We start from the raw sequence: 26233 nt of genomic DNA, 5'->3' as shown, positions 1-26233 counted from the left end.
TGGAGATGGTACAATAATTAATAACAATGTTAAGGGAGACTGAAGTGATGTGAAAGAAAAAAAAAATGTTGGTGAGATTGTTTAAGAGGCAGTTGCTGGATGGTCTGAGTGGCTGTTGAAGTCACTGGACTGCTGAAAAGAATGGAGAGCAGGGAAAGAAAACTTGATGTTAAATTTTCACTGAATTTGGGCAGAGGGTGGTGTGGTGACCAAGGTAGATTGATAGGAGCACAGCGTTATAAGGAGTAGAATACAGAGGAGAGATAATGTGAAGATATGTGAGAAAAGATGGCCATATGACTACAGAGGCTGAGATTGGAGTGATGCACTGCAAGCCAAAGAATGCAGGTTGCCTGCAAACACCAGAGCCTCCAAGAGACAACTTACAGGTTGAGGAGGAAACATAGCCAGTTGACACTTTAGTTTCAGACTTATAGACCTCAGAACTGTGAGCCTGTTGTTTTAAGCCACCCTGTTTGTGGTATTTTTTTACAGCAACCGTAGCAAATGAATACAAATTTTAATATGAATTGAAAAAAAGCTGGGATATTTGTGAAAGGCAGGAAAGGAAGGAGGGTGAAATTTTGGAAGTAGAAATAGTAAGGCTAGGAATAGCTAACGTTTGTAAGAGAGAAGATATTTATTGAATTCACATTCATAGTTTAAGGAAGTAATTGGGGTTAAATATCATAATGTATTTTAAAGAGCCCTACATATGCTATTAAAGTCCGAGTTCTGCGACTGTATAGCTGTGTCAAATTAAGCTAATTTCTGTATCTGTAAAATGGAGATCATGACCATTGTCCTGTCTACCTCATACTATTGTTGACTGGAACAAATAAATTAAGAACAAATGTATCTGTAAGCTTGTCTTATCATAAAGTTCTTTAACTTACAGACATGTACAGTCCTTGAATGAGAGGAAAAATATGTTTATTATCAAATATGATAAAGAAACAAGTAGATAAATTCTAAAATCTACACTAAAAATTAAATATATATTTTTCCAAAGCCAAAGTTACCAACAAAAGACTATACTTTCATTCAGTTTTATAAGTAATTGTTAAGTTATCTGCTATATCCTAAGCACTACATTAAGTGCTATGTGGGGACTGGCTAAAAAGATAAATGCATCTCCCCTAAATGAGGTTATGACATCAGAATGGAATTTGAAGCAAATTCACAAAGAAGTATAAATCAAGACAAAAAGTGAAAACTGCTTGGGTGTGATGGTTCAGAATTAATCGTGTTAGAATTAAAGTATGCATGTTATAAATCCACTTTCATGTAGCTTGATGATTTAGTTTTGCACTATTTTCATTTTATTAAATAAATGATAATAAAGAGAGTCATGTAAGTTTTGTTACAATCTTCTCCCACCTGCACTCCAATCTCCTGTAATTCAGGAGCCAAAAAATGAGTTAGGTGTATGTTTCTAGGGACAGGTAGAGGAGGGCTTTCCTGGCTGAAGCAGGTCAGGTGTAAGTACAGGAGCTGGCAGAGTTATAGTTAAAAGGGGTGAATGTGGGTCTGTGTACTCACAGCACTTTTTTCCTTCCTGCCTTACTTAAAAACATGTTTCCAGCCTTACAAAGATATATTAGTTTCAGAGATGATGAAGCCAAGGGCATAGAAAGGTTAAATGGTTTGACTAAAGTCAGTAGTGAACTGGAAACTAAAATCTATGAATATGAGCCCAGTTTTACATCGCTCTTTATTCAGACATTAAAATACATGACATGAAAATGAGGAGTCGAAGAAGTATAGGAGTGGGAAGTCCTTCAAACGTTACCTCATTTTTTTCCCACTGTATGCATTCACAAAATTTCTCAATAAGATGTTTTATATTCAGTTCTTCAAGGAGTCCTTCACATGTGTAAATGAAGCGAGGTATGAATGGCTTCTAATCCACAGGCCAGATGGTTGCAGTGGAGGGAGCTGATGAGGTTTCATCAATCACTTCTCAACATGGTGTCAACTGACCGGTTTTGCCCTTTGCCAGGCTACTTTGACCTCTGACAGGACACAGTCTTTAATTGTTGGAGAAATTAGGGAAAATAGGCAAAATAGACTGCAAAACTGGAACTGGTTTTGGGATTCTATGTATATATATTTTTTCTTTTAGTTTCTATATATTTAAACATGTTATAAAACTGATTCCCTGCACCCTTTGACTGAAGGCTATGATTCTTTTGCAATTCTACTTTGTAACAATAATGATGCCACTGTCAAGACGATCAGTTCCTATTTGAGAATTAGAAAAAAATCATTGCAAGGGTATAATCTATGGTACATTTATATAAGCCTATATTGCCTCTTTTGCGTCTCTAGTACTAACACAATTTTGAATTAATTATGCTACAGTGGCAAATACTTAGAGATGCATTATGTGTAATTATAATTTGCTCTACAATGTTCAAAACAAAGCAATTTGTCTAGTTCTCAGTTAATCTGGAAGTGAAATAAATCAGAAATCTATGTAATTATTTCATTTCTCACTTTTAAAATAGTGTACCTCCATAAAAACCTGTGGTTTAAAAATGTAACCTTTGAGTTTGAGAAATTTTATTCTTTGAGTCAACTTTTTTGGCAATATTAAATTACGTTGGCTTGTTATGAAAATACTCATGCTGTTCCTCAAGTTCAGCAGTGCCTTTTAATACCCATGGGAACTACTTTGGATTAACATGGAACTTTGAGTTCTTTCCGTTATCATTAAGGTATTGTCAATGAAATGTTATGATTATCTTGCTGCCCAGTGAATCCTGTGGAATAATCTCTGAATTACCCCATTGTTTTAATAAAGGCAGCTTTGTGTAATTTAATTTTTGTTAGTGTAACAAATGCACAAAATAAAAATAAAAGAAAAAGAAGAAAAGCTTTTAAAGAAATCAGAGGTGCTCTCCTATTCCTCCCATGGATATGCTGGTAAAGAACTGATTGGGAGTGGGGAGAGGGGGGTGGGGAGCAGGCAAGCCCTGAGCTGTAGTGTTTGCTGATTACTCGGGGGTAATACATCCTTCATGGTAGATTTTAATCCCTAAAAATATGAAGCTGGGGAAAAAATGTTAGCTGTAGGCTCTCCAGTACCCCCTGGAGCTGGATCCAGCACAACACTGACCTCTCTGACGCCCTCTCCATCTTCTCTCCATTCCTCTTCTAGAGGCAACACTTGTAGCTGTTTCTGCTTTTAATTCACCCACTAGTGTGAGTCCAGTTTCTATTCATCTATCACGTTTTTGGACATTTTTCTTTTTTGTCTTTGGCCATTTGCCTAGCAGTTTTGGGAAAGTACAGTTTTTTTAAAAGGCCACCTAAAGGTTAAATTAAGATTTTAAAACACTAAATATTTGGATCTCTGGGTTCCTCTAGTAAAATTGAAACTAATTTAAATTACTGAATAATGGGCAGAAAGTAAAAAACAATGAATTGTAAGATAGTTCCAAGAAAAGTTTTCCAAGGAATAATTTTTAAAAGGTATTAGTGATCCTAAAGATATTGCTATGTTAATAATAGAATTAATTTAATAACCACAAGACATTTTGGCAGCCTTGCCCATGTTAGGTATTGCTTTGCTAGACTAGTATGTTTTGCCTATTTCAAAATTCTGGTTGTGGCAGAAGCTCTACTTTGGAACTAATTCATGAATTGTGAGAAACACTATTTTTTAATGTATTTAAAAGTTATCAAATGCTTCATCCAGTTCCATAACCTGAATTTTTAGGAGGGTTAAATTTCATATTTTTAAATAAATTTTTATTAGTTATCTGTTTTATACATATTAGCATATATACATATCAACCCCAATCTCCCAATTCATCATTCCCGCCACCCCTCTTTCCCCCTTTGGTGTCCATGTGTTTGTTCTCTACATCTGTGTCTCTATTTCTGCAAATTTCATTTTAGTTAAAACTTTTCTTACCTTTTCCAGTAACAATTATTATGTTCAGTGTAAAAAAAATTAAGGCAAAAGAAATCTGAGATACCTCATTCTCTGTGATAATGTTAAACAAATTGTTTCTAGTCCTTCAAGTTTTTATTTCTCTTCATAGTAAATACTACAAGAGGTGTATTAATCATCTAGCCTTTGCTTCCTTAAATCTTAACCAGTGTGTAAATAGCACCAATGTTGCTCATAATCAATTCAGATATGTAACTATGTAGCAACGTTGCTAATTTCCATCACAGAGAGTCTTCCATTAAGTCAAATTCTCCTCTATGCCAACATAATAACCTTAATTACAAGTTAATATCCATCATTTTTGAGGAAAATGTTTATACCTTTGAATAAGTTCAAATGCCAGGAGAAGGCAAAGTATGTGGACCTATGCAGTGATGGGAAGTGCCTTTTATCAAACACCTGGAAGTTATTACAGTTATTTAGATTGAAATGGAGAATAATAACTGATTGTTTCCTAGTGGTGTGCCTCATTTTAGAAAAGTCTTAAAAGGTAAATGGTTCTGTTTAGTAGGCTCTTTTTACAAAATATTCCATGAATAAAATAATAAATCTCACTAGAAGCTGAATGCTCCTAATTTGATAAAGTTATTACTCATTACACAGCAATGTAACTCTGCTTAAAATTTATTTTCAGTATGAATCTGTAAAATGACAGCTGAAGTGTAAGAAGCTTTGTATTGAAAGTGACGGTGATAATTTACTCGTCTCGAGGTGAAGAGTATTTCAGTGGCAATGGAAAACTTTTAATGCTTGAAAAATTATTTTAAAAATAGGGATCATGTAATCTTTCCTGTGGAAACAAAAGAAGTTAGTTTTATCCAAAAAATCTGAAACACTGAACTTCTGACCTATTATGCCTCTGTCTGGTCTTATTTATACGTCTCTTGATTCTTGCTGCATTTCTACTTTTATATATGGCTTCCTGTCGGAAGTGGGAGCAGAGGCAATATAAAATAGTGGATAACAAAATATTTGGTAGCTTCTTTGTAGTAATATTTTATATGAATATGGTAATGTAATGGAACCTGGAGACTTGGTCCTAATCTTCACTGCCTTTAACTTGGGTTGCATTTTCACCTTCCTAGGTTCATCTATAAATGGAGGTCCATTGTGCATCTAGCAGTCTAAGGAGGTGCAATTCAATTCATTGTGAGCCTTCTTTATATTGTATCTATACAAAGTACTGAAGATACTGAGATGAGTCATAGCCAGTCATTAAACTCAATATGTTCAGGTCTAGTTGGGCAGACAGGCACATAGGTAGACAGTTTTTACAGTGTGAATTTCAACTGGAACACATGATCTAATCATATATGTAAAAAATTGTATAAACTGAAAGTGTTAAGCATATAATTTCTATTATAATGGAAGTGGTGTTACTTGGCATTTCTAAGTTGTAAACTATTTTTGGTACCAGAGCATCTGTGATTTCTTCACAATTAAGGAAACATCTTAGCTTTTCAGATAAGATGTCTGGACTTAATTCAAATCTAACAATTGAAAGGCACTGGTAACATGTTGTATTTCACTGTCATTTTTTTTTAGCTTATAGATCATTTGTAAGATGACACCAATACTCAAATGATGTGCCAAAAAGAACTGAACACTTTTTCCTAAGCCAGTTCTGTATCCCAACTTTTATCTTCTGTGGTTACCCTTCCCCTATAATCACAAATTGTTGGCTTGGGAGATACACTTTCTTTCCTGTCTTTTCACAGCCTACAGTGATTGTCATCAGCTCCTTCCAGAGCTTCCTTAACAGTATTTCTGAGATTTGCCTCTGTCTCTTTACTTAGCCCCATCAGGTAGTCAGTGTATACCAGGTAGTTTGTTAGATGCTGTGGCTCACAGACAAATAATAGATTTTTCTTTGTCTGACCTATTTCATGTCTTATTTACATTGTTATATGTCCTAATGCAAAACTTATTTCATTATTTACAGTGAATATACAGCAATCTTTGAGTTATATACATCAAAAATAAATTTGGAGTTAATATTATTGCTGCCCATGGAGAAAGTACAGAGTAGTGATTCACAGTATAGAATCTGAAGAGAAAACACGTGGATTAGAATCTCTGTCACTTTCTGGGCAAGTTATTCAACCTCCTCGCTATTTTGTTTCCTTGTTTATAAACTTGCAATAATGATAAGAGTGGCTTCATAGGACTGTTGTGATGGTCAACTTGGAAAACACTTAGAAAGGTGCTTTGCACACTAGAAGCTCCCATTTAATAATGTCAGCTATTATGAACAGTCATCTGTTCTAAGAACATTAGAAAAATGTGTCTGAGTATTTTTTAAAATAAGAAACATAAAATTTTGAGAAAAGGAGTTAAATTTTCTCCTTGTTTGAAATAAATATATTAGGCTGAGAACAAATCCTGAAATTAAGTCAGAAAACATTGATACAGATAGTGTATCTTAGGAGCATGGAAGTGTGTAATCTACCACAGCCTGGTAAGTTGGGTTTAACACAGCTTGGTTGGGAGTGTGGATGGAAGGCAGGGAGTGTGCAAAGGATGTTATGGACGGTTTCCAGAAAACAGTTTATGAAGGAGCATTGGGTAAATTTTTATTCACATCATCATGCCATATTGTGATAAATTCATGTCAGTTAAAATGGAGAAACCTATTAGCAGTCAATCAATGGAGATTAAAATGAATCATTTTTTCCTGTGCTGGCACAACAGAATTTCCATTGATCATTTTTTGAAATGAGTAATTTTTGGTTTAGGATTTTTGACATTGTGATGGATTTCAGGAAAATTACTAACTTATGCTGATGTGATTTCCCATTTTTCTTTTAAGTACATAAGCCAAATGCTTTCATTTTGATGTTTATATATATTCTGTCTCCAAATATTTTGCCTGTTGATGGGACCATCAGTGTTTCCCACACCTAGTTGGCCACCAGAATCACCTCGGGCACTGTAAGAACCAGTTTATGAGGCATATTATAGAAAAAATTAATAAAAGTGGCTTAAACAAGACAGTGATTTATTTCTTCCTCATGTAAAGAAGTGCAGAGATACATAGTGCAGGGCATGCAGCAGCTTTTTCTTGTCAACAGGCTTCCATCTTTATACTTTGATATCCTCAAGTCCACCTCATTGTTCAGTTGGGAAGTGATAGCTCCAAAAGGAGGGAGGAAGGGGAATAGAAGAGTGCACTTCTCCCTTTAATGAGACTTCCTAAAAGACACTTCTAAATATATCTTGCTGGCTGACACTTAGTTGAATATATAAGTGAGTGGAGAAATCACTTTATTGCCATTTCGAGAATTTTTCTATGTCTTTTTGTCAAGATGCTTTAGAAAGTTAAGTTGTGTGAGAGACAGAGAGACCATTAAAATATGGTACTCTTGTCTCTACTTCCACTTCTGCTTAAGGTGGAGTAAAAGAGAATGAGTTTTCATTTTGTGTCGGGGTCCCCAAGACCACTCTCATGCTCATTGATTCACTAGAAGTGTTCACAAAACTCAGAAGTTATTATATTCCTGATTACACTTTATTACATGACAGATATGTTACAGTCAACAAAGAAGAAAGGAACATAGGTCAAATCCAGAGGAAACGAGGTACAAGTGTTCAGGTGTCCTTTCTCCATGGAGTTATGTAGGACACGCTTAATTCCTCCAACCACAATGTGTAACAAATGTGTGACGTGTTGCCAACTGGGAAGCTGACCCAAGTGTTAGTTTCCACAGTTTTTTGGGAGCATTAGTCACAGAAGCATATAATGCTGCATAACTGACTTCAGTTACTCAAGCTCCAGACCAGCAGAGAAAAAGCAGATGTTCATCATTAATCCTGGGAATGAGCAGGATTTGAGCAACTCAGACTTCCTGAACGAACCCGTTCCTTCATATGTTCCCACCTGACAGTAAAAAACAAATAAAGCATAGGAAACAATTTTTTTTTAATAAACTAGCTATCAGGCAACAAAAGATTGTGATCCCTGAGAGACAGAAAACAAAGAAGGAGAGCCCCTAGTTTTTCCCCAGCTTACTCTCTTGAGAGAGTTTATAAGCTTCAGCTCAGGAAATAGGAACACACCAGAGCCTGATGGACTCTGGGGAGACCAAGGCCATTGGAGTTTGTAGAAGAGGGTAACAGGAGGGTGCTTCTCAGAGGGAAACCTGGAGCTCTGCAGGGGGCCTCCCCCTGAGTCTCCCACAGAGGCATGCTCAGCACATGAATGTGAGACACATGACCCAAAGCTGGGTAAAGAACAATCTGAGAGAACTAGAAGGAGCAGTGCCTGGCATTTACATTGGTCTGGGAAGAATGCCTGCTCCCAGCAGCTAGACTGGAATAGTTCATGATTCATAGGGCATTGGGTACTTGCCTCAGTAGTGGGAAATAATTAACCTTAGACTAAATGCTGCTCAGATGCCACCTCACACATCTTAAAAGCAAGACCCAAGAAGATCAGACTATTTCCGCATAACTCAACTATGTTTTAGAACAAAACTCAAGAATATAAATAGGAATACAAAAACATCCCAATAAAGTATGATCCAAAATACCTGGCATCCATATTAAACATTAGCAGACGTTCTTGAAAGAAGTAGGAAAATACAGTCCATGAAGAGAATAAAAATGAATGAATTGAAACAAACTCAGAACTGACACAGATGTTAGAATTAGCAGAGGACAATTAAAATAGTTATATGTGTTCAAAAAGGTAAGTAGAGGCACAGAGGATAAGACAGAAGTGCTAAATTGAACTTCTAGAGATGGTAACTACAATATATAAGATGAAAGATTCACTGGATAAGATGAAACACTGATTATATAGTGCAGAATAAAAGATAGTAAACTTGACATAGAGATAGTAAATATCTGAAACGAAGCACAGAGAGAAAAAAAATGAGCTGCAAGTTGTGGGACAGCTTTAAGTGGCCTAATATACATGAACATGGAATCCCCTAAGGAGAGGAGTGGTAGTGGGATGAGAAATCAGAAAAAAATTTGAGAAAATAAATCCATAGGTCCAAAAAGCCCAATGAAACCAAGCAGAAGAAATATGAAGAAAATCACACTAAGACACATCATAATCAAATTGCTCAAAACCAGTTATAAGGAAAAAATCTTCAAAGCAGTCAGAAACAAAACAAAACAAAACCAAAAAAAAAAAACAAAAAACAGGCACACTAGGTACAGAAGAACAAGGATAAGGTAAACAGATTTCTTGGAAACAATGCAAGTGAGAAGACAGCAGAGCGATGTGTTTAAGGTACTGGGAAAAACATGCAACTCTCAACCTAGAATTCTATACCCAGTGAAATGAACATTCAAAAACTAAGGTGAAAAAAACCTTTCCAGACATACAAAAGCTGAAAGAGTGTATCAGCAGCAAACCTGTACTATAAGGATTGTGGAAGGAAGTCATGTCCTTCAGACAGAGGGAAAATGATATCAGGCAGAAATACTGATATACACAAAGGAATACAAAGCTGCAAAAGTGATAACTGCATGGGTAAATTTATGGCTTTTACTTAGCTCATTAAAAGGTAATTGTTTAAATGAAAAATATATAGTGTGTGGTTTATGATATATAAAATTAAATTGCAACATGGATAAAACATTGAAAATATTGTTCAAAGTGAAAGAAAGCAATTACAAAAGACTATATATTGTGTAATTCTGTTTATATGACATATCTGGAATAGGTGAATCCATAGTGAGAAGACAAATAATCCAATTAAAAAGGCAAACCCAAATAGACACTTCTCAAAGGAAGTCCTACAAATGAGTAATGGGTATATGAAAAGGTGCTCAACATCTCTAATCATCAGTGAAATGCAAATTAAAACCACAATGAAAGCGTACCTCACACTATTAGAATTGCTATTATCAGAAAGACAAAAGATAATGAGTGCTGGTAAGAATGTGAAGAAAAGGAACCCTTGTACACTGTTGGTGGGACTGTAAATTGGTATAGCAATTATGCGAAAGAGTATGAAATTTCCTCAAAAAATTAAAAAAAGAACTACCATATGATCCAGCAATCCCACTTCTGGGTATATATCTGAAGGACAGAAATCAGTATCTGAAGAGAAGATATCTGCACTCCCATGTTCATTGCAGCACTATTCACACTAGTCAAGATAAAGGAACAACTCGTGTCCATCAGTGGATGAGTAAATGACTAGAATGTAGTACACACACACACACACACACACACACACACACACACACACACACACACACACACACACACACACACACACACACTGGAATAGTCAACCATAGAAAAGAAGGGAATTCTCTCATTTGTAATGTCATGGATGAAACTTGAGGACATTATGCTAAGTGAAATAAACCAGGCACAGAAAGGCAAAAACAGGGGCTGGGAGGTGGGGGAAATGGAGAGATGATAGTCAAAGGGTACAAAGTTTCAGTTATGCAGAATGAACATGTTCTAGAGATTTGATATGTACAGCATGGTGACCATAGTTAATAATACTGTATTACGTGACATTTACTGAGAGTAGACCTAAAATGTTCTTCCCACAGAAACACACACAAAAGGTAGCTGTAAGGTGATGGGTATTTAATTAGCTTGATTGTGATAGCATTTCATGATGTATGTGTGTGTTAGATCCACATTATACACCTTAAAAATATATATATATATATATATATAATTTTTATTTGTCAATAATACTGCAGTGAAGCTGGAAAAAAAGAACAGACAAATCCATAGTCAGAAAGTAGATTAATGATTGCCTGAAGCTGGGAGTTTGGGGGAAATGGGAAGTGACTGCTAATGGGTATGGATTTTTTTTTGGGGGGGGAGAATTGATACAATGTTCTAAAGTTGATTATGATGATGGTTGTACAACTCTGAATACACTAAACGCCATTAAATTGTATACTTTGTGTGTAAATTGTGTGGTAAGTGAATTTTATCTCAATAAAGCTATTATAAAAATTACTTAAAAAATTAAAAAATGTTACAAAATTTGAAAAAAAGTAAAATGTATGACAACAATAGGACAGAGAAATACTGGGCAAATTGTTCACCATCAGAGACTTGACAAGAGCATTTCTAGTAGTGATAGGAGCAGAAACTTATTTCACTGAAGACAGTGGGTCGCTGAGCATTTCTGTCAAACTGGAAATATATATGCATTCCTCTGTGACATGTTTATGCCCTTTTTGTATTTATCTTTAGCATTTTCTTAATAATTTGTGTGAGCTTTATATATGTTATAGAGTAACCCTTTGTCATATTTCTTTGATACATTTAATTGATTTAGTTTAATAAATGTTTGGAATAGGATTTCTGAATTAGGGTGGGAAATCAAATATTAATATCTAAAGTCCATTCCAACTCTAACGTACTAAATCCTAGAGACCCTGAGAATATGCAGAGACTTCATTTTGTTTACTCTTGAAAAGAAACCAGCTTAGGTCAAGTAGTATTTAATTACAGCTGAAGAGTAGTAAAAGAAGCATCATTTCTTCATTTCTTAATTTAGGTTTAAATCTAAAATATTTAAAATGAGATATTTATGCCCCTAGTTGGAATTGCTAGAGCATGTTTGTTAAAGAATTGAGATATCTTGATCTGATTTCATACTGCATATTATCCACTAGCTAATACTACTACTTTTTTTTTTGATTTATTTTATTATTTATTTATTTATTTATTTTATTTTGGCTGCATCACGTCTTCGTTGCTGTGCGCGGGCTTTCTCTAGCTATGGTGAGTGGGGGGCTACCTGTTGCGGTGCGTGGGTTTCTCATTGCGGTGCCTTCTCTTGTTGCAGTGCACGGGCTCTAGGCTTCAGTAGTTGTGGCGTGTGGGCTCACTAGTTGTGGCTCGTGGGTTCTAGAGCACAGATTCAGTAGTTGTAGCACACATGGGATCTTCCTGGCCCAGGGCTTGAACCCTTGTCCCCTGCATTGGCAGGTGGATTCTTAACCACTGTGCCACCAGGGAAGGCCCGCTAATACCACTTTTTAAATGGAGAGCATTCTCTGTAGGCACTCAAACAAAGGTCATTAATTATGAATGCAAGATATCACTTAAGAGAAGTAGCTTAGATAGTAATTATATACATGAATTTTATATTAATTAAAAGTTATTTAATACACAAAATTACATCTTCCTCATGGAACTGATCTTATTTCATATATAAATTTGATTTTCCTTCATTTAAAAACTTTCCATGATTATTTCTCCACATCAGTAAATATATTTTCAAATGATTTATAACAAGTATGTATATTATTCAACTGTAGACAGACTGTAATTTAACTTTTCTTGCCAGGTATTTTCCAGCTTTTTGTTGTTATAAATAACTAGTCATACTTTCTTTTAAGAGGATCTACTTTTTATTTTAAAAGTTACAACAGAAGCATTTAAAAAATACACTTCAAATCTAGCCTTTCCTAGACTCACCTTCTGGGCTGACTTAGCACCATGTATTACTCAATGAACATACTTAAACCACTTTATTTTTACTTTTTTGTGTCTGCTTCCTCCAGTGATCTGTATCTTCTTTTGTCATAGGGACCACGTCTTTCATATGTTAGAGATGTCTGTATTGTGTAATAAAATCCAAAATTTTGACCCTAAAACATTTCCAGAGTGGATAAGAAGTAATTCATTTGTTTTCTTGTTAGAACTTGTTGCTGGTGTTTTATTACCACAGATTGCATGGTTCAGGTCAAAGTGTTTCACTGCTGCTTCAGCAACTGAGTTGCATGATTAAACTTTCCAATGAAAGTAGGAAAACACTCACCTCCAATTTTGGAGTAGTTAATGATTATATAGCTTAAAAATCTTTGTAAGTGCTGACAAGTACTAAATGGTGTTCTTTGTCCTCTGCAATAGAATGAGCACTAAGAACAAAACAAAATTTTGTGTTGCCAGCAGTAAAGTCCATTCTCCAGTGGAAGTTTCTTGCTGGCTTTTATGACTGTTTTGCTAAAAAACTTTTCTTATTAACAATTTTTTTGCATAATTTTGCTAGTGAAAAATTATGCTTGGTTTTGAGGGTATGAAGATATATAAACTATATCATTGCTTTTGAGGGTTTTACTGAGCAGTTTGATGACAGAGGGCATATATATTAATAATTACTTGATATCCTATCTGATGTGTCCAGTGACAGTGGCAATAGGTTATCTAGAAGTTCATAGATATGATCTAAATAGAGGCAGGGACAGTTCTTAATTTTTGGAGGAAATAGTTCTTAGATCTTAAGGGATTGTTAGCATTTAAACTAATGTAAAGTGGCTGAATCCTAGACAAGAAGTGATGTGAGCAGAGATGTGGGTGTAGAATTGTACATAGACTCAATAAACAAGAAATAGGTGAGAGTGGAAGTAGGTTGGAGTGGTAGGTGGTACCAGATTGAATAGCAAAGTGATAGTTTTTATTGGCATTATATATGTAATGGGGAGACATTTAAGCTTTGTGGTGTGTATATGTGTGTGTGCACATGCATTTATATGTATGTATGCAGGATGTCTGTTACATATGAAAGAGAAAAAGTACAGAATGGAGGTGAATAGTTTAACTAGGAGAGTACATTTGTATCATGATCCAAGTGTAGTATAATAGGATCTGCAATAGTTTGTAGAAATGGGAAATACAAAGGACAGGCCAGACGTGGATAATATTGACTGGCATTGTGTGGGTTTAAGGAACAAAAGTAACAGTAGTTACAGATTGACCACAGATGAAGTTCAGTTTACTGGAGAAGTGGTGGTATTATTGACAGAAGTCAAGTGGAGTTAAAAAGTTGGGGTGGGGGGAAGGCAATACATTGTTTTTTGATATGAAGAAATTGAGATAATGATGGAACATGCTTGCGGGTTATTTGGCATCCAGTGAAGCAGATGACTGTAGGTTAAGACAGAGAGAGAGAGATCTCAGGGTTTGGAATATAGCTGTAAGACTCAGCTGCAGAAAAGTAATCATTAGTAGAGGGGCATGGAGAAGAGGTCCGAGGACATTTAATTATGGTCAGGAGGGCAATGGAAATCACAAAAGTAAAGGCAGTGAATAGAAAGAGAGGTCTTAAAGCTCTGATGTCAGAGAAACCAAAGAGGATGTGTTTCTGGATAGAAGAGCAAACCAACAGTATTGAATACATCATAAAAGTCATGGTGAGTTGAGAAGTACACAAGCTTGTAGCATAATAAACTATGATTTCAAAAGTTGCATTTTCTTGATTTTAAATAGTTTATCTCCCCAGCTCACCATATCCTTGCCCTACTCGTATACTTCTTATGTTGTTATCCACCCGCTCTTGGATCGGGTGGACCCCAGATTGGTCCTTTCCTTGCCTGGTGCTGCTTGCACTAATTGAAGGGGTGCAGGTTCGACAAAGCAGAGCAGGAAACTTTATTTATTGATATAAATAAAGGAATGAGGAAGGGAAAGCTCCTTGCTCTGATGACTCCTTGTCTATGGGGGAGGGAGGTGAGAAACTTTTAAGGGAACAGGTGAGTATGCCATCAGAATTCAGGAAAAGGGCAGCAGTTTCCAGAAACAATCAGAGCATGAGTAGTCCTCTGGGCTCCTTTGCACGCAGTAGAGATTGTGTCTTTCGAAGTGCAAGTTCCCTCTTTGGGCAGAGATTTTAGCATGGTAATGAGGCAAAGGCAACTTTCAGACAGCTTGGGTCTGGCCTGTGCAGGCACTGCCCTCGTGGTTGGGCTGGAACTGGTTCAGGGCAGTTGAATGTCGCCATCTTGACCCTTTCTGGCTCGGGCTGGTTCAACGGTTTTGCCTTAGTTTCTGTTAAGCAAGCATAGCTGTGGGCATAGGCTAACGGATGATGGTGTGGAAAAAAAAGGAAGAAAGTAGGTTAGTCTCTGCACAGGTGTGGATCACTTCCTGGTGACAAAAAGAAAAAGTGTCTTATGATAATTTTTCATATTAATGTTACAGGACAGGGGACCCCTTCCAGGGCCCGAGAGTGGGCTCTTGTCTAACACTCGGAAATGAATTGTCTGAGGAGACACACGTGCTGACAAACAAGAGACTTTATTGGGAAGGGGTGCCGAGGTAGAGAGCAGGAGGGTAAGGCAACCCTACAGGACTTCTCTGCCATGTGGCTTACAGCCTCAGGTTTTATGGTTACGGGATTAGTTTCTGGGTTGTCTCTGGCCAATCATTCTGACTCAGGGTCCTTTCTGGTGGCTCATGCGACCGCTCAGCCAAGATGGAGTTCATCGAGAAGGATTCTGGGAGGCTGGTAGGACACGTGGACTGGTGTCCCTTCTCTCCTTTTGACTTTTCCCATGTTATTCCAGTTGGTGGTGGCCTGTGAGTTCTGTGTTCCTTACCAGGGTCTCCTGTCATAAAATAACTCATGCAAATTGTTACTGTCTTTGTCTGGCCAGGGCGGGCTGTTTCAGTCAGTGTTTCTCATGACATTAATAAAATCAAGAAATTAATAGGTCATTTAAAAATAATTTTAGTTTTTATTTCTGATATAAATCACTTGCTAGCTCATAAATGTTCCTTTTAGCTTTTAACCATATAAATGAAGGGCAACTAGTCAATCCTTGATTTATTGCTATTTTGTAAACCGGAAAATGATACTACTTGCTCAATTTAGTTAATTTTTAAAAAATCTGAACTCAATTAACCAAGGTCATGCTCCCTTCTTTCCCCTTAAATCATGTTTTCTAGCTTTTCCATTTGCTCGCCAGTATTCCTTTATTTTTAAAGCAATGTGCACTTAGCCTCTTTTGAACTAAAGTGACCCTTGGTCTTGTAAACACAGCTCTTTTGAGAAATGTGTCTTATACACAAAAGTTAATAGATTAAAGGTAAATAGTAATTGTTTTCATATTACTTAAAAAGACTCTCAAAGGATGATTTTACTTTGAGGCCAAAAAATTTCTGTAAAGTAAGTTTTGAGATAAAGTTACTATTTTTTTCTTGAATATAAAAAAGTATAAATTCTAGAATATGTATTTTCTTAATTATCAATGAACTGGTGAATTTTTTTTAGTAATGTAATAATCCTCTTTAATTCTCTTTATAATTTTATCTTGGGTTTCTGTATATATATTCATATATATATATATATATATACATATATACACAACTCTTGGTAGTACAGGTTCTCATCTTTTTCATATTTTTGATACCACTTTATAAGGGTTTGCATGCGACCCTTTATTTTCAATTCCTGTAATGAAAATATATAAACAGTACATAAATTGGTGTATATGCTAATCAAATGGTTTAAGGAATAAAGGAAGATACATAATTAATGACTAGTGTTAATTTCTTTGTTAATATTGTTTTTATTTTTTTTAATTTAAGCAATACCATGTAATATATCTTTTGTTTGTTCTGAAGTTTCTTCTTGATAAAATAAAAGTGTAGACTCAATGTAATACCATTTGTAATCTTAAGAGAAAAATATCTTAAGTTATTGCCCGGTATTAACATCATTTGCATAATTCCACATATTGTAGAATCCTTTCCTTGGCTGTTACGGACTGAATGTTTGTGTCCGCCTTAAAGTTTATGTGTTGAAGCCCTAACTCTCAATGTGATAGTATTTGAAGATAGGGCTTTCTCAGAACCATGAGAAAGAAATGTCTACGAGATTCATTTATAGCAGCACAAGCTGACTAATACAGTGTCTGAGTCAGAATCAGTCACCACCTTCGGCATGCTCTGTTCTGTATTAAGAATTATGAGATTAATATCAGATGTATAAGTTATGATTCCTGTGTTTGAATTCTTAATCTTTTCTGAACGATATTAAAAGACATTTTTCAATTAGGAAGCACTCAGGTGCCTAGTATGTGGTGTGTATTCTGTAAGTGAAGGAGAATACATACTGGACCTTGCAAAGGCAGACAGCAGCTTCACGTGTCAGACCTTTGCTTGTTGAGTAAGAGAGTGACGTGATGAATGCAATGTTTAAGGATACATAAACTATTTTATTTGTGTTAACTACTATTCTGTAGTAATAGAAAAAATTTCCCAGGCAATATGACTGCCATTCTGAAGGGGTTCATTCATTTCCGGTTGATGAGTTTTTTGATGTTTTATAAATTCATCACTTTTGACTTGCTCTATCTTTCTTGGGAAGGAAATGTAATGTGAGTTCACCAGAACATGTTGGGACCAAGGGTCTATGAGTTATATACAGTTGTATGTATTATAAAATGATATCTACATTGCTATATACATGTACTGGATTTTAAAAATCTGTATTTGAATTTCATGACCCTTCCACACTGCCATTTTAATTTGTGAAGACCATATTGCATTTTCAGGTGATGTGCCTTTGAAATTGCAAGCTTAGGGCAAAGATAAGTTCAGGGACCAATGATTTGGTTTCACCTGGGATACATCTCTGCTTACCATCTCATTTATAGTTATCTTTTCACCTGTTGGCTTCATCTTTTTCTGTATTCCTGTACTTTAAAAAATGATTCATATATATATTCATAATTAACAGTACAAGGATATGAATATAAATTGGTAGAGTGGAATCTAAAATCTAGTTCCATCACATACTAATTGATAACATGTATTAAGTGTTTTCTGCAAGTACCATTCTAAGTTTTATATATCATTTTATTTAATCCTCAAAACAACCCTTTGGGGTAGGTGCTATTACTAATGACCATTTTATAGTTGAAGAAATAGAGGGATTGAGAGTTTCAATAATAGCAGAAAGAGTAGAGTTAAAAATCTAAGCCCAAATTTAACCTCAAACATTATGCATATTGCTTAGTAAATATTTAATACAATGAAAGTTGTAAAATTTAGGACTGTTAGAGACTCCATCCTTCATCAGTTATGTATTACTGGAATGAGTTAGTCATTGTGCATAAAGGAAAAAATGTTCTCTGAATAGAGCTAGTAAAATAAAAAATATGGAAGATAAGTTATTTGGGAAGATAGTCCAACCTAAAGGAAAAGAAATCTGACCCTGGACAAAGCGTGAAAGTGCATTAAAAATAATTAGGAAAATCTGAGGTTCTTGGCCAGGACTGATGGCCATGGATTTCCAAGGTTTTCAGGCGTCAAGGTTACTTATATCTCAAGGGTGGGTGTAAGGTGCAAAATGGAGGCTGCGTCCTCTCCTCTTCTGCTCCCAACCCAGCTGGAGTTCTGAGCTTATCCAAGAACCAAAGGCACCTTTGTAAATTCCTAAGTTACTTACTTAAACTCTTCTTACACTATGACTAGTGACAGATATGGGAAGGGGTGGGATAATTGGCTGAGATTGGGGCCTGTAAACCAAAGACTGTTAAGCAAATGAGTGCTGAAAAGTTCAGTTCTCCATTGATGAACATTTGTTAGATTGTTACCTGGATGAAGCAAGAGATACTTAACAAAAGCATTAAGCTTTTTAGTTGTTTCTGTTTTTCTGTTAGCTGAGAATATTTATTGAGGAAAAAAATGGCAGCACAATATAATGTTTTATTGAAATCAAGATAGTTATACAGAATTATTAAAAATGAGAAAAGCATGTTTTAAATTTTATTTATTTACTTTTTACCTGATGCAATGGAAAGTAGGAGACATTTATAAAGAACTCAGGATAAGTCATCAGAGACAAAATTTAAGCGTAATTTAAATAAGAGAAAATCTGATTCATCAAGTTCAGCCTGTAAGTGAAAATGTCAGTATGTGTGTATTATGTTAATGGCTCAGAATTATAGTAAGTAGTGACCAGTACTGAAGAGGAAACATTTGCTTATAATTTAAAATGCAAAGGATGAAGGGAGCTTAATGGTGCATTATGTTTGAATAATCGATATTGTGATATAAAACAAAGCTATGCTTTTAGAAAGAGAATACGTTGGCCAAGTGGCTTTCTGCAATTGGAATTCAAGCTCTGAGTACTCAGTTCCAGTATTTTTGGGCTAAGACTTAATGCTTTTTATTTGTGAAGTGAGGGCCTGTGATTGTAGTCAATATGGGCTCCTCTTTGTGTTTTCTGTGGCGGTAGTACAGCAGGATGCTCCTCAGATGCAGAATTCTAGTTTGTGTGTTGTGGCATTGCAGCTGCTTCCCAGAATAGCGTTAACAGACAGCCCAGTGACAACACATGCCTCTGATTTGATCTCGTATGTAAATCTGTCTCTGGATCAAATTTTATCATTTCTTAACCTAAATAAAATTAGTGCGATGAAATTTTCTCAAATTCTGTTTTTTGCCTTTAGACTCACCAGTACATTTTTATTGTGTTACTGAAAATGATTGGGAAAGCCAAAGGCCAAATTCTTTGCAGGGGAGAAAATCTCCCTTTATAAGCAATATGCCTTATATCTGAAAGGGTTAATGGGCCTCTTAAAGTGCTCAATTTATCCAGAGAGAGGACCCTGTGACCCTGTTAGGACCTGGCTTTGGTCATTTCTTAGGAAGAATGCAATTTAGAACTCTCCTGTATTATTCTGCCAGCTGCTTAGTTATTGATGATATTGACTTTTAGTTTTAAAAAGTCTTGCTTTGGAAAATTGTTTTTAACAGCTCTCAACCACTCATGTCTTGTATTTTTATTTTATATCACTTTTCATTTGGGATATTATTAAGTCAAATCCTTGGTAACCATTCTCCACAATCCAATTTATTTTTACCCAAGATCCATTGAATTCAACTCACTGCCTTTTTGCAAAAGGTTAACCCAATATTTCATGTTGTGTTATACTTTCTACTTATGCTGTGTAAAAGAAAAGTTACTGTGATAAGCAGCCAATAAATTGCATTCAGAATGTTTATTCTCAAAAGTTACATTACTATGCCGACATAGATAAACATAGTCATTTATCACAATATGGATTGTGGAAGTAAAAACTAAATGAAATACAGCCATCTTTCTTGCATATTACCCTTTTTTTTTTTTTTGCTTTAAATGTTGGCCACAGTAACTACCTTTAAAAAATACCACCTTTTTATTTATCAGTTTGAATTAATGTGTGAGATTAGTAATTATTCAGGTTGAATAACTAAACAAACAAAACTGCATCTGTTTTATAATTAGAAAATGTTTTCAACTTTTAGTATAAAAATGAGATTACTTAAGTTTTCTAACATTGGCTCTTATTACTAGGTTGCTTTGGCATTATTTCATTGTAAGGAATATACCCTTTAAAACTTATAGCTCTATTGTACGTTTGTTGTCTAGAACACAGACATCTAAATTGATAGATTGAAGAAATATCATGTCCATCATGTATAGCAATTACTAAAAGTAATCTTCATTTATATTGGGCTAGTAAAATAAGTCCCAGTGATGTTTATTGGAATGAATGCAGTATGCAGTGAAATCCACTTAATGTAGAATTTGTGTTTATTATTAGTAGTATTTGGTAACAGCTTTATTGAGATATAATTCACATGCTGTACAATTCACCTGTATAAAGTGTAGAATACAAAGGCTTTTAGTGCATTCACAGTTGTGCTACTATCACCACAATCAGTTTCCACCAAAAGAAACCATATACCCTTCAGCAGTCATGTCACATTTGTCTCTAATTCTCCAGCCCCTGGCAACCACAATCTACTTTCTGTCTCTATAGATTTGCCTATTTTGGACATTGTATATAAATGGAATCATGCAATGTGTGGTATTGTGTAACGGACTCTTTTATTACAGTGTTTACTATGTGCATGTATGTCGTGAATTTCCCAGATTTCTTTCTGTTATTGATAACTGTTTCCATTCCATTGTTGTTGGAGAACTCTTTTGTATGATTTTAATGCTTTTAAATATATCGAGGCTTGTTTTATGGCCTAGCATCTGGTCTGTCATAGAGAATGTTTTGTGTACACTTGAGAAGAATGTGTATTCTGTTGTTGGGTGGAGTATAATTATAGGTATCTATTAGGTCTAGTTGGTTTACAGTATTGTTCAAATCTATTTCCTTTTGGTTATTTTGCCTTGAGTATAGGATTCTTGGTTGACAATTTTTTTCTTCTTTTTGTACTTTGAAAATGTTATCCTGCTACTTTCAGACATCTGTTGTTTCTGATGAGAAGTCAACCAATAAACGTATTGGAGTTCCCTTGTACATATGAGTATTTTTCTCTTGCTGCTTTCAAGATTTTCTCTTTGGTGTTGACTTTTAGCATTTTTATCAATGTGCCTATGTGTGGATCTTTTTGCATTTATCCTACTTTAAATTTGTTGAGCTTATTGGTTATATAGTTTAATGTCTTTTCTGTCTTTTCTGTCTTTTTTTAAATCAAAATTTCAGCCATTATTCTTCTTATACTTTTCTCCTCTTTTCTTTCCTCTCCTTCTGATATCCCTCTAAAATATTTTGGGGTACTTAATGGTGTACCACATATCTTTAAGGCTCTGTTAATTTTTTTAAAAATTAGTTTTTCTCTTTGTTGGATTGCATAATCTCTCGAGTTCTCTTAAAGTTTGCTGATTCTTGCTTCTGCAACTTAAAATGTACTATTGAGCTCCTCTAGCAATTTTTTCATTTCAGTTATTATAGTTCATTTTCTACAGAATTTTTAAAATAATTTCTATCTCTGTATGAATATTCTCTGTTTGATGAGATATTGTTACCATACCTTCCTTATAATGGCTGCTTTGAAGTATTTATTAAATCTTACACCTGGAACTTCTGAAAGGCAGTCTCTATTATCTGCTTTTTTTCTTGCATGGATCACATAATCCTGTTTCTTTGAATGTCTTGTAATTTTTTTTTCATTAAAAGCTGATCATTTCACGTATGGACACCAAGTGGGGAAAGTGGGGAGGGTTGCGGGGGAATGAATTGGGAGATTGGGATACCAAATAGTACACTCTAAATATATGCAGTTTATTGTACATTAACTGTATCTCAATAAAAGTTCTTAAAAAAAATTGCTGATCGTTTCAGATAGTATAGCAGTTCTAATTTCCCTCTCTCCCACCCAAGGGATGCAGGCTTGTTGTTGATTGCCTATTTGTTTAGTGATTTGGTGGACTACTTAAGGGAAGTCTATTTCCCTCAAGGTGTGAACCTCTGATAGCACACACAAAGGGTGATGCCGTGGGTGTGTGCACAGTAACTCTGGGATGACAGTGATTTTTAGTGGTGCTCTCTGTGCCTTTTCTTAGGATATTTTTGTTAAACTGTCCACCTCTGTTGGTATCACACTCAGCTCTTAGTCTCTACTGATTGCTAGTTGATTGCTCTGTTGTTTTTGATAATGCCCTAGGATACAAATTGCTCCACAGTGTGATTCAGTTAAATTTGGGCCCCTTTGCAGGGGTGGTTTTTAGATCGAGTCTTTGAGGTTTCCTGTAGCCCTACAGGAGTTATTAGCTTTTTTTTTCTGGTAAATTGTCTGCCTTATGATTTAGTTTTTTGTTCTCATGAAGCTACCAACTTCCTCTTAATTGTTTAGCATCAAAATATTTTTTGTTTTTGACACTACTCCTAGGTTTAAACTTCCCATGTATTAATTCAAATAAAATCAGTTCTTTGGGGGAGAGCCATCTGTTCTTATGGCCTGCCTCTTTCTTTGGGAAAATCTCTGAACCACAGCTCCAGATCTAAGGGTAGTTATAGTGGCCTGCTTCTCTCAATAGAGATAACTCCTGCTGTATGAGCAAGGTCCTGATATAGGCAGTAAGCTCTGATCTCAGTTTGCTTCTCCTAGTTTGCTAACTCTAAACCATGAGTGAACTGAGATGATGGTGCTCAGGACCCCATTGTTCCTGGCACGTTTGCTCCTGAGGTAGAGCCTCTGCTCTGTGATTAGGGGCTGGGTGTAGCAAAGGAGCACTTTCTGGCATTTAGCTGCTATATAGCTGGTAGAGTAGGAAGAGGGCGTGAGAAATGCTAATGCCCTGCCTCTCTCTGGGAGACACCACAGCCTCAGCTAGAGGCTCAGGGCAGAGGGAGCCCTGTGTTCTTGGCTGCACTCAGCTGAGGTAGAATTTCTGTCATGCTGAACTGGGAACGCGGAGGGTGGGGGCAGACTGTACTTCAAATGCCACAGACCCTCGCCATTCTTACCAAGTTTTAGTAGATTTTTCTTGAATAAATGTTTCTTCAATTGCTCTTTGGCTTTAAGACAATTTCTGGAGACTCCAAAAGATTCTTATTTTTACTAATTTTTATCCGTTATATTGTTCTGCTGGGGAGTTGATATGCAGAGGTCCTCATGCGATCATTCTGGAAGACTCCTGGTGGTTATATTTTAAAGCCTTGCTTAAGTCAGCACTTTGAAATTAATTCTTTATTCAGTTACCCAAGTGTTGCTTTACATGTGTGGTTAAAAAGGTTTTCTCTTCTACTTTATACTTCACAAAGTCATAGAGAAGTGTATAGACTTCATCTTTGGATGAATTCGAATGTAAGCCCAACACTCAGGAAAACTGAGTTCTGATTCAGTTCCTTCTGCATATTAATTGTGAGATCTTGAGAAGGTTACTTAACCACCCTGAATTTATTTGCTCATCCAAAATTTTGAGATAATAGTAGCTGTTTGTAAGTTAAAGTAAATAATACATGTGAAAGCAATTTGTAAAACTAAAAACTTAAAAGTAGAGAGTATTATTACTAGTTTAAATCAAATCTGGTATGAAGTACCCCTCTTTTCATTCTCATCTAAGAATACTAATTATAAAATTTATCTTAAAGAGTCATTTGTTATATTTTACATGTTTTTGAACTCCATATTATCATTAATAAATATTTTTATAAAGTCAGCTGGGATATCACCCAGTAAAAGATCACTTTAGATAAGTTTGTTGTGGAATTACGATAGTAGAAGGGGAAAACAACATTTTTAATATATGTCTTGGGGGTATGTGTGGGGAAACTTAAAATAAAATCTGATTTTTCAAAATGCCAACATATTTATACATGCTTATACTTTGTTTATACTGTCTTCAGAGTATCCTGGCTTTAAATCCTCGAACACAATCTCATGCAACTCTGCATTCCACTTTGGCCAAGAAATTAGACAAGAAACATTGGAAAAGAAATCCTGATAAGAACTGCTTTGTAAGTACCAGTGATACATAATTTGATGCTGAAAATTATCTCATTCTACACACTGAAGACCAGATTTTATATGTAGTTAGAAATATAATTAAATATGTGTAAAGTATAGCTGTGATTTTTTTTCGTATTTTAAATATTTTATATTTGAATAATCTCAAAAGTTTTGCTGCATAAAAAAATCTATTGAAGTAGTTTAAAATCACATAAATTTAATTTGGTGCCAAAATTTATTTTCTTAAAAATCTGTAAAAACCTCTTAAAATCATTTTGTAATGACACAGCGATCCAGAAGAGTGTCCATGTTACAGATATAATTCAGCTGGAAAAGGCTATACTAGTAAATACAAACTGGTGTAAAATATTCTTTGGGGGAACATATGAACATTAGGTTTTCCAAATGAACATCTTATATTTCCAGGTGAGGTGCAGGTGCAAAAATCTGAGATTACTGATTGCTAAAATGTTATTTAATTGGGCCCATGAAATGATTACAGGTCTGGGATTGTTAGGCCATAAATGGGGATTAAGTGCAACCTCGAAGGAAATATTTAAAGTGCCATCTTAGGGGGTATAAATCTTTAAGTTTGGAAAGCAGTTTCCTTTTTACCTGATTTCCCAAAATTAATTTCTCCAAAATTAATTTTATCAAAGTAATTAGTGAGCTAATTAGTAGTATTAGCTTATTTTATGTTAATTCTTTTGGTACTTTGTGTGTGAGGGTATGTGCACATGTGCATTTGTATTTATCTGATTTTTAATTTTTCTGTCACTGGCCAACCAACAAAGTTTTTTGAATAAAAAAAGGGAAATAGAAATACAGAGAAACAACATGACCTGAGATGATAACACAGCCACTTACTAGCAGATCTGGATTTGAAATTCAGTTTTCCTTGCTTCAGTTCTGTGAGCTTTGCATTCTACCATGACATTTCTAGTAGAGGTCTCTGGAAGGACACTAGTGTGGTCCAAATTAGATCAAGGAATAGATCAACTATCAGTCATGTTCCTGTATAATGATGTGAACAATTGAAGGACACTGAAAAAAGAACCATGTAATTTTCAAACTTAGAATGCCTTTAAAGATTATCAAGTCTAACTCTCATTTTAAATGTGATCCAGATAAATTAGATTAAATTAGATAAATTCTCTAAGATTCCCTTTATAGATTATTAAACTATTTATTTAGAAAGAGAGGCTTTCTCTATTATTATTATTGTTGTTATTTTATGGAAATTAACATTTTCATTCCATAATGTTAGCATGTAAATTGAGTGGTTTATGTTGGGTTGGCCTGAACAAACTTTTTGGCCAACTGAATATTATCATATTTCTTGTAATTGGCAAAGATACAGTGAGATGGGCTTTTCTCCATTAAATATACATTGTCACAAATTCTTAGAAAAGCAATTTGATGGTATATTTGGCAGTATCTTTGACAATATTTGTTAATACCTGTGTTAGTTTGCTAGGGCTGCCATAACAAAGTACCACAGACTGGGTGGCTTAAAGAACAGTTTATTTTCTCCATACTCTGGAGGCTAGGAATCTGAGATCTAGGTGTCAGCAGGGTTGATTTCTTCTGAGGTCTCTCTCTTGATTGTAGGTAGCTGTCTTTTCCATGTCTTCACATGGTCTTTACTCTGTACTTGTCCAAATTTGCTTTTATAACGACACCAATATATCAGATAAGAGCCACTCTGATGACCTCATTTTAATTTAATTATGTTTTTAAAGAATGTCTCCAAATACAGTTACATTCTAAGGTACTGGGGGTTCGGATTTCAACAAATGAATTTGAGGGGATATACATACAGCTCAGTCCATAATAATACCTTTAAATTATCAAACACACCCAGTAATTCATCTTCGAGTAAACTATCCTAAGGAAAGAATTAGGAATGTAGATAAAAAATAGAAAGAAGATTATCCCAACATTATTTATTTGTAGAGAAAAATGTGGGGGGAAAACCTACTGAGTTCCAACCATTGGGTTATGGTTAAGTAAATTTGGGAAGGTCTATTCAGTGGTAAATTCTGCAACTATTAAAATTGCTTTTGAAATAATACTCTGAAAAAATACTTGTAATCTATATTATATGGACAAGGCATGAAACAGCACTGTATTTAAGCATGATTGTATGCACTTTTACACAACCACACCTATACACATATTCATAAAGAAAAAAAGAATGAAATGTTAATAGTAATTATATCTGTTTTCTTAGCACCTTTGTATATTTCAAATTTTCTACAATGAGCAAGTGTTAGAGGAAAAATGAAAGTGGGGCTCTCTAAGGATATGTT

The 26233-nt window shown here is 35.1% G+C and overlaps 1 protein-coding gene across 3 annotated transcripts in view; it reads left to right on the top strand.

The window, feature by feature from the left end:
* Positions 1-26233, top strand: part of DPYD (dihydropyrimidine dehydrogenase) — an 807016-nt gene that overhangs the window by 17850 nt on the left and 762933 nt on the right. For all 3 annotated transcript variants that reach the window (XM_057718457.1, XM_057718467.1, XM_057718475.1), the window contains exon 2: positions 23819-23929. In XM_057718457.1, coding sequence (XP_057574440.1) covers positions 23819-23929 — 111 coding nt within the window. The remainder of the gene's footprint in view (positions 1-23818; positions 23930-26233) is intronic.

Source organism: Hippopotamus amphibius, chromosome 1 (genome assembly GCF_030028045.1).
Source record: "Hippopotamus amphibius kiboko isolate mHipAmp2 chromosome 1, mHipAmp2.hap2, whole genome shotgun sequence".
Classification (NCBI taxonomy): domain Eukaryota; kingdom Metazoa; phylum Chordata; class Mammalia; order Artiodactyla; family Hippopotamidae; genus Hippopotamus; species Hippopotamus amphibius.
The sequence above is the reverse complement of the archived record's forward strand: the minus strand, read 5'-3'. Positions and strand labels throughout refer to the sequence as shown.